Source organism: Musca domestica, unplaced genomic scaffold (genome assembly GCF_030504385.1).
Source record: "Musca domestica strain aabys unplaced genomic scaffold, Musca_domestica.polishedcontigs.V.1.1 19, whole genome shotgun sequence".
NCBI classification, from domain to species: Eukaryota; Metazoa; Arthropoda; class Insecta; order Diptera; family Muscidae; genus Musca; species Musca domestica.
In genome coordinates this window covers 3,391,325-3,401,306 of record NW_026712245.1, presented here as the reverse complement: position 1 = coordinate 3,401,306, position 9,982 = coordinate 3,391,325, and the positions used below count along the sequence as shown (strand labels likewise).

Genomic DNA, 9,982 nt, shown 5'->3' with positions numbered 1-9,982 from the left:
ACTCATTAAATATCAAGTATTATTGTTCCGAAAGTACTAAAAGTGCATCATCTTTTGTGGATCCTCCAAAATATAGAAGATTTCACCTGATCCTAATCCACAATGTAAGTCCCATTCCCAAAATCTCTTTAACTTTTCCCCCAAAAGAAATCCCCTCGCTAATCCTTAAAACTAACCTGTTTTCTATATCTAGTCCACAACTCGTTGTTAAGCCATAGCTTTTCTTATTAACTTTTTAGGCATGGCTTGTTTGATCACATACACACACTCACACATATATCCAAAATAAGTGTAACTAAATCTGGCAAGGCAAGCTTTAGACCGACACCAGCAAATGCTTATCATAAATCCAACGTAATCACCGCGATGATCAGGTAACAAACCGACAATAATCGATTTTCATTTCGAAATCATTTAAATCACATATCACACGGACACACATACACTCACACACACACGCACTAACAATGTATTTGAAAGGATTTCGTTGAGTAGTGGCTGAGCTGAGAAAAGCCAGATGAAAGAAAAAAAAAGAGTTAAGCTAAAAATTATGACTAAACCGTGTAAGGCGGTTTATTTCAGTTAACCATGGACAATGGCGATGATGATATTCAAGATGCTTGTTCTGGACTACAATGAGTGAGCCAGCCGGCCAACCAGCCTGCTGATATTATTGCCATTGTTGTGTTTTTTTTTTTGTTGGACCCCATTCTCATCTCATGAATATTGATGATCAATATTTTGGGTAGTTCACACATATTTCAATTATTGTTCTCCCAAAAGAAATTCTATCAAATTCATTGTCTCGATCTGCTTCTTTTTTCTCTGCTCCTTTTTATTATTATGTGTTCCCTTGGCCTGTTGTGCAGTGTTGTTCACTTGTTCGGTATATGTGTTTGGATATTTTGGATTTCTTTTCAAATCGCAACAACAACAACAGAAAATGATGAGGAAAAAATACACCAAAATCAGTGATCAAATGATCAAAAGACATTTACCGCCATCACCGATCACCGATCAACGCCAACACATTTTAGCCTCCTCTGGCTTTTGTTGTAATTTCTTTATTTTCTTCATCGAGTCGACGACTAATGCTTTGATTTGTGGCTGCTTTCTTTTTGTTGTTGGTGTTATTTCTTTTTTTTTTTTCTTTGGTCGATTGAATGCGCCGCTCGGTTTGCTGCCGATTTAATAGAGATCTCATTATTTCAATAGCCTAGTGTTACCCAAAACAAATGAACAACAAGAGAAAAAAATTGGATAACAACAGTTTTTTCTGAAACCAAACCCAAACAGGTCCTTTTGTGGAGTTCATCTCTCATCTCAATTTACTTGGGAAGAAAGGACGAAATCATCGAATATCAGAATAATTATATAATTGGGACAATTCGTGAATGTTTTTGAAGTTAAAGTTAACTGAAAGCCCATTAAAACAAAACAAATAATCAGAAGTATATGGGAATAATAGCAAATACTGAACTTGAACAGCAGCTTTTTAAATGAAATTCCACCTGGTGAAAGTTATTTTGGATGGATTTTGTGGCAAAGCCCCTAACACTGAAATTCAGGTGGAGTCGTTATAGAAAAAATTTTGCAAAGATAAATCTCGCCCAATAATAACCCGAATTGTCAAATGTAGGCTGTATAAAATCCATTTTGGTAGATTTCGTTTTTGAAATAATGTCAAAGAGCATTGCCCAGAGGTTACCCTTAGGTTTTTACCCGGAGAATTTGGCCAATATTTACGCACTCCGCAGTGTTGTTAAGTATTCAAAACAATTTCACACGGAAGTTGTGGTCCATTTTACAGCTAAATATAATCTAATGGTCATCTAAAATGTTTATAGATTTAGATTTATAGATGTTTATAGATTCCTTCCCTGTCCTTAACTCTCTTCTGATGCGAAATTCTACTATAGAGCTACTACAAAATTAGAAAAAATTAATTTTATTTTATTTAAAATTAAATTAATCCATTTGAATGTACATCTTAAGAACAATAGGCATTAATTCTGACACTAACCCTACCCCCATGCTAAATTTTGTGAGGATCGGGCGATAATTGTGACATGCATATAATACCTTCAAAACGTAGCGTTGGGAGGTGAAAAAATTTAGAAAATTTACAATTCAGAATTGTAAGTCAAATTGAAAAAATCGCATGCGATAAAAAATATGACAAAAAATGGGACAAAAGATACTCAATTTTTTATTGTTATATTTTTCCGCGATTTTCTTAGATTTTGTAATTTTCTGGTAAGAGACCATTCCGAATTGATGGGAATTGTGAAAATACGGCCAGCGGTTCTTGTTTCTAAGAAGAATAGATAAGATCAATTATTTTACATATATATATTGTATCTATTTTTTTTTTTTTTTTTCATATTGTATCTATTTTGCTATGTATCCGATTTCTTGGCTACTAACATCATCATGTAATGGTCAGAAGTGATTTTTTAATATTTGTGATTTGGCTGGGATTAAAATTATTCGCGGTTTAGTGGAAATTTACCTATTTTCTTATATAAAAGTTAGGATGTACTTTACCCGCTAGTTATTGTCCGATGGCGGCCCAAATTGTGGGTTTCTGCCCAGTCCTAAACTCTAACTCCATGTAATTTTTCGCGTCGATTGGTTCATAATTGTGGCCTATAGAGCAACTGCGGAGTCAGGAAAATTTTCGTTTTTGGTCCATTTCAACGCGATCATCTTCAAAAACAATAGGGTTCTATTTTGACCCTAACCCCACCTCCATTTTCAATTTCGTGAGGATTGGTTCATAATTACGACCTGTAGCTTAATTACAAATTAACATGGACAGACGGACGGGGGACATACATAGCTTGATTTCCTATGTGGGAAACCAATATTTCGATGTGTTACATAATTTTTGGCCCAATCGAACTTATAATACCCCCAACACATAGTGTTGTAGGGTAAAAAAATCGAAAATCGGGAGCCATGTTCTTATGACCAAGAGGTCTATGCCTCTGACAAAATTTAATTGTACTCCATTTAATGGTGAAGGATAAAAATGGAGCTATAGATTTCTGAAATTTAAATCATACGAACGACCTGAATTTAAAAAAAAGGTCTATTCACTACACCGAGTTTGGTAGTATAAACCGAAGACTTACTGTATTACTCTATACATCCCTGAAAGTGGTGAACTGCCGAATTTGGTTTTCTCCAATGCGAAAACATTCGTTGTCCATTTTGTTTGTAAACAAACAAAATGATCGTTTTTACTTGCCAAAGAGGTCAGCTGAAAATGTGCACCTTCGCTTGGCCACCAGAACTCAAGCGCCGGTCAAGGTGATGGTGTGGGCCGTTATAACAGCCGATGGTCGCTCTCCGTTCGTATTAATCGACCGTGTCATCAGAATAAATGCCCAATATTATTGCGAAAATATTCTGGAGGGTGTATTAAAACCTTGGGCCCGCAAACATCTTGGCCGCAGACCTTGGACATTCCAACAGGACACAACACCATCGCACTTTGCACGCGCCACCCAAGAATGGTAACAAAATTAAGTTTCTCGCTTCATTTCCAGCGCACAATGGTCACCAAAAGCTCCGGATACCAATCCGTTGGACTATTGTATCTGGAGTATTTTGGAAAGCAAGGTTGGCACTAAGAAATACCAAAGTATTGATCACCTCAAGCAAGTGCTTCGCCGAGAATGTGCCAAAATACCGCAGAGCAACATTCAGGCAGCGATTGACGGTTTCATTGGCCGTTTGAAGGCCATAATTCGTGCCAAATGTGACCAATTCGAAAAAAAAAAAAATTTATTCCAAAATTTGATGCTATTTCCGACATCTTTTGCTTTCATTTAATAAAATTTAAAAAAAAATATAAAAATATTGGCGTTTGCATTTTTTTTCATCTCACCCTGTTCATTTCAGTGAAATATTTTCCACCTACATCATTCAGTTCGGAAACTAGATTGACATACATTGCTATATCGACATATAATCTTATTCTGATCGAGGAGTTATTCAGTTTGTAACTCCTCGACCAGAATAAGATTATATGTCGATATAGCAATGAATGTAACTCTAGTTTCCGAACTGAATGAAGTAGGTGGAAAAAATTTCACTAAAACTAAAAATAACTTCCAAAGCTGATGGTAAATGGTATAAAGAATCTCCCAATACTAATACTCTCTATTTTATGGCGGAGGTTTTCAAAAATATTGACTCTCCATCAGAAAAGACTGATTATTTTTTGAAAAAGTAAATCGCCCCAGTTTATAAGCTAACATAACATAGGCTAAAACAAGGATTTTGAAATGAAATTTGAAATTTGCCTAGAAATTTCCTTAAATTTCCCGATCCAAGTTTTTCGACTATTTCGTGTCTTAACCATTTTTAAGGGAAACAAGTAAAAAAACATTAAGTTCGGCCAGGCCGAACTTTGAATGCCCTCTACCATTTGGAACAATTTTTTTCAATTCTCAAAAACAATAAAATCCGTTAAAAATTCTCTTAAAATCTTAAATATACCAAATGTAGCTTTTATGTTAGGGTCTATACGACGACTTGGGCCTACATAGGTAACTTTTGTCTCAAGCCATTACAATATTCAAATGCGAAACTTAAAAAAAAATCGCTTAACAATGTAGCTAAAATCATCAAAATACCGAATATCTGAAGGTAGTGTTATATGGGCCTATACAAATACGTGGACCTGCACAGACAATTTTCTGGCATAGGCTGTAGTATCCATTACGAAATTCGAATACCAAATTTGAAACAATTCCGGTAAATAATGTCGCTAAAATCATCAAAATACCGAATATCGGGTTGTACCGTTATATGGGGGCTATACGAAGACGTGGACCTACATGGTCCATTTTCTGTTTTATGCTGTAGTATCTATTACGAACTTCAAATACCAAATTTGAAAGAATTTCGGTAAATAATGTCGCTAAAATCATCAAAATACCGAATATGGGGAGGTACCGTTATGTGGGAGCTATACCAAAACGTGGACCTACATGGCCCTTTTTTAATACCAAAAGTCCTGCAGACATAATATACATTTAAGTAAAATTTTATCAATCTGCTTCATTTCGTTCGAAAGCTAGAGTGATTTCCACAGACGGTCTGTCCGTCTATGGGATAGACGGGCAGACGGTCAGACATTGCTAAATCGACATAGAATTTTATGCTGATCAAGAATATATATACTTTGTGGGTTGTCTAAAATGTATGTTTCGAGGTGTTACAGACGGAATGACAAACTTAATATACCCTCAATACTATGGTGGAGGGTATGAAAAATGGAGCAGAAAATATTGAGTTACATCGGCTCACGTTGAGTTATTATTTGTAAATTAAATTTTCTAACACACCGTAGCACGAATTTCTGGTTTATAGGTCCATAATATAGAATTGAAACGACGACTAAGTCCATATATTCTCAGTTCCGTACGAAAGGGTACAAATGAAACAGTTTTTTAAATAATAAATAGGATTTAGTTTCTGGAGTTGAGTAGGAGTTGGTTCAAACATGGCTCGACTCAACAGTTCTGGTTAAAACTAAGGCTGGATTGGCTTATAACAACCAAATTTTAGATCAAATTTCTTTCAACTATGGTTTATTGTCATCAATTATATTAAATAGTTTCTTCGTTTGCTACGAATATTTGACCTCTGCCAAAATGTATCGTCCAAGTACAAAGTCGTGAAATTCATGCATTCCATTATAGAATATTCTCAACATCTACAAAGAACTATATTCGTTGAGGACTATAAGTATAACCTCCTTTCTTTTTTTCCTACCTTCTTCCAGGACTAATTATCTCAACTAATAATAGCTTTCTCCTACCGAAAAAATTCTAGTCCCAACAAACAAAAACATCTACACCGAACTACTCTAAATTTTCCCAAAAAGAGTTTCCCACTGGCTTCAAAACTGTTTGATTAAAAGCCGAGTTTAGTACCGGGCTCCTGGGAGCTAATTTTTCTAACATTTCATTGTTTCGAAAAAGAAAATCAAAACGTTTTGAAATTGAAAATGCGTGTAATATCTTTTGAAAATAACATTTTTGTCATCGTTTACTGAAGTCAGCAAGCCAGCCAGCCAGCAAGTCAGCAAGCGATGGCAGCAGTTGAAAAATGATGAAAAATTGTATAGCTCCTTTAGAGAAGATACCTGTGGCTCTAACTTCAAATGCTCGTCTGTTTCTTCATAGATCCTGCCTGCTGTGGTGCTGTGGCGGCGGCATGCAACACAAATGAGAAATGAAAACAAATTCGTTTGTCTGAAGACAGGCTCACAATACAGAAAGAGAGAAAGAGAGAGAGGGAGAGAACACAACTAGATATCTCAATTTGGAAATGTTGGGCTCCAACTGAGCCGGACAATAACTACTGCTGTGCAAGGGACCGTTTTATGATGGTGTTTAGAATGTTTGATTTTGAAAATTGTAGATTGTTCGTTTGGTTCGACTAGAGCAACCAGTCAGCCAGCCAGCCTAGTTCCATTGTTGAAATACACATTTGTCACAACACATGTTTTTTTGTTTTTTCCTTTCTTTTCTTGACTGACTTGAATTGAGTGTTGATCCCAAAAAGAAAGAACGAACAAAAAAAGGTTCAAAGAAGTTGCCGCCAAACGTGTGGACCATAATTAAGACATTTTCCAGTGTTATTAGTGTTGTACAATCTAAATGGGATTTGGGAAAAAATCAAACAACAACAAATAAATGCTTGAAAATTGTGATTGTTGTTGCTGCAATTGACAAATCGTTTTTTTTCTAAATTTTGAGAAGAATTAATTTTTTTAATTTAGAGTTTTTATTTAAGAATTTAGAGAGCATTTTTTAAAATTACCAAGAAAGTTAAATTATAAAATTAAATTAAATATTTCAAAATTAATTTTTATTAAAAAAAATTGATTCCTTAAAAAATAAATTAATTTTTATTGCACCTAAAAAATTAACAATATGTAATTTTTATATTAAAAAACTGAGTTTTCAAAATAATTAAAAATAAAAAATTCCGTTAAATTATTATTTTTTTTTAATTTATTTTTTTTTTGTCTGAGCGTCTTTTTGTTGACATGAGAGCTGAAACATGTATTAAAAAAACTAAAATTTAGTATTTTTTATTTAATAAATAATTTTTATTATTATAATATATAATTTTAAATATTTTTTAATTTATTTTTATTTATTTATTTATTAAGTTTTAATTGAGGGGATTGTTTTATTTTTGATTTTAAGCATTTCTAATGGCTAAAATTTTTGTTTTAAAATTTAAAAGAAATATATCAATAAAATAGGAAGCTGAACCTTAAAAAATATGTATTTTTTATTTAAAAATTATTTTTTTATTTAAATTTCAATTAAACTTAAAAAAATTATTAACCTTAAAAATATATATTTTTATTTAGAAAATTATTATTATTTTCCTATTTTCCTTAAACTTAAAAATTATACAAATTAACTTTATATAATTTTTATTGTCCCAACTTATATTTTTAATTTTTTTAAACTTATTTATTTTATTTTTTTATATTATTAATCGATTTTTTATGTTTTGACATTTTTTCCAATGTTTCTGTGATTTTTAATATATTTTTTTAATTCTAATTTTTTGAATTTTTTATTTTTTTTTTTATTTTTATAAAATTTAGATCTTTTTCCCATTTTTTCTGCTTTAAAAATCGGTAGTTTTTTTTTTTTTTGATTTGACATTTAATTTTTATTTTCACTTTATATGTTTTATTGAAGTTTTGAGAGTTTTTAATTGTTTTTTTTTATTTCTTTATGATCTTATTTTTTTTTTTTTGTAAAATTTAAAAATTTTATTTTTTATTTTAGAAAATTTTTAATGCTTTAAAAATATTTTTTTTGTTGTATATTTCGAATTTTTATTTTTATTTTCACTTTATATTTTTTATTAAAGCTTTGAGAGGTTAAAAAATATTTAATGTTTTTGTTTATGCTCCCTAATTACAATTTTTTTTTTTTATTTGAGACCTGAGTTTTTTCTAATAAATAAAAATAGAAAATTTATATTTTTGAGATAGGTATTTTTTATTTGAAAATAATTGTTTTTCTTTGCTTAAAACTAATAACAAAAATTAAAAAAAATATAAAAAATTATACAAATCAAAAATAAATTGAATTAAATATTTTAAAGTTGGAATTTTTTCGTTTTTGTTTTTTTTTTTTTTTTTTTTTTTGCTTTTCAAAGAAGGCCCGCCTTTTGTCTCTGTGCTAATGCTGTCCCAGCATTCTAACTGCTATTGCCCCATAACTGGACACCAGAATATGTCGATTGAACCCGCTGTCCTCTCTCATAATAGCGGTGTGCGGCTTCAGCTCATGCCATATCCCCAAGGTCCAAAGTCGCTGTCAAGTCGTCTTCGTCCCAATTTTGCCGTGACATAAATTTCATGACCAATTTTTTTATGGAACGGTGCGCTTAGAGTAATTCAAGAACGCTTTGCGTTTTGTATTCTTTTCCACAACTATCCTGCTGCTGCTGGTGTTGATGGTGTCGAGGGCTCAGAATTTAGCTGGCTGGGAATTTTCCCAAAAGTTGCATGCGATGGAAGAGCTCAGCAGACATGGGCATGGGTCCGGATGGATACATGGCATTGGTGGGAGGCATTTGATTGTAGACTGGCATCTGGGGAGGCTGCTGGGGTACGGCGGCAGCTGGATAGCCAGCACCATAGGGATTCATGCGTTGATACAGGGCAGCGGCGGCAGCAGCATTGGCATAACCGGGAGCAAATGGCATGGCACCAGGGAAGGGTACAGCAGCGGCGGCGGCTGCGGCAGCATAACGACCCATCATGGGCGAAAAGATGGCCTGGCGATAGGCAGCCAAACGGGCACGATTGGCACCGGGATTTTTGCGGCGCAATTTTCCCGTTGTCTCACCAATGAACACCTCCTCGGCACTGGGGTCCAAGATCCAGTAGTTGCCCTTGCCGGGATCATCATAGCTGCGTGGAATCTTGGCAAAGCATTTGTTCAGGCTCAAATTGTGGCGTATGGAGTTTTGCCAGCCGCGCTTATTCATCTTGAAGTAGGGGAATCGATTGATCAGATACTGATAGATACCATTCAAAGTCAAACGTTGTTCGGGGCTATTTTGAATGGCCATCATGATCAAGGCATTGTAGCTGTAGGGGGGTTTCTTGTCATCACCCTCACCCTCCGATTTGCCGGCCTTATCCTCATCGCTGTCACAACTCTGATCATCTTCCAGCTTATCTTCGCCGGAAGAGAGAGAATCGGCAGCACTGCTCATGGGGGTACTGGTGCGGCTGGGATTGTCAAATTCCTCGGAGATTTCACCATCATCGGAAGTGTAGAGGGCAGCATCCTTGTGGCAATCGGGTTCTTGTTTGATCACAACAGTGGTTTGTTGTTGTACATTGGAGTTGCTGTTGTTGTTAGTGTTTCTAGCCAAAATGGCATCAATTGAGAAGTTGCTTTTGAATTCCATTTCGTTAACACTTTTAACCATTGTTTTTGTTATAAGAACTTGTTTGTTGTTTTTATTGTTTGGAGAATGTCTTTTGAATTTATTTTTAAAAATTGTAATTTTTTTTAAATAAAACTCAAATATTTTATTTTGTTTGTATTTCTTCTTTTTAGAACACCAAGAGATGTTTACAAGACGAGATGTAGCTGAGTACTGACTATTCCACGCTCTGAGCGGGCTATTTATACCCCGAAGGCTCTCGATCCCTCTCAGCGTGATAAGTCTACACAAGAAAGGCCTCAACTACTTATCGGATACAATCCACACACAAGCAACAACACAGCCGAGCAATAACAACAAAAACAATAAGGCACACAACACAGTACTAGGTAGCCACATTACTCTGTGTGCGAGAGTGTGTGTGTGTGTTGCTATCCCACAATGAAACAAACATATGCTGCTCTGCCACTAACTCCGCCCTTAACATTGTTTGTTTATTCAACACCCGACTAGATGTTGCTGCAGT

At 34.3% G+C, this 9,982-nt stretch overlaps 1 protein-coding gene across 1 annotated transcript; it reads right to left on the bottom strand.

Annotated features, from left to right (window-relative positions):
* Positions 1-8,152: 8,152 nt before the first annotated feature.
* Positions 8,153-9,679, bottom strand: LOC101898581 (fork head domain transcription factor slp1). The gene has a single exon (XM_005175257.4). It carries the CDS (start codon positions 9,496-9,498, stop codon positions 8,533-8,535), a length of 966 nt encoding a protein of 321 aa, XP_005175314.1. The 5' UTR covers positions 9,499-9,679; the 3' UTR covers positions 8,153-8,532.
* Between the last annotated feature and the right edge of the window lie 303 nt (positions 9,680-9,982).

Coding starts and splice junctions, on each gene's coding strand:
- LOC101898581 (XM_005175257.4), bottom strand. CDS start 9,498: ATGGTTAAAAGTGTTAACGAAATGGAATTCAAAAGCAACTTCTCAATT.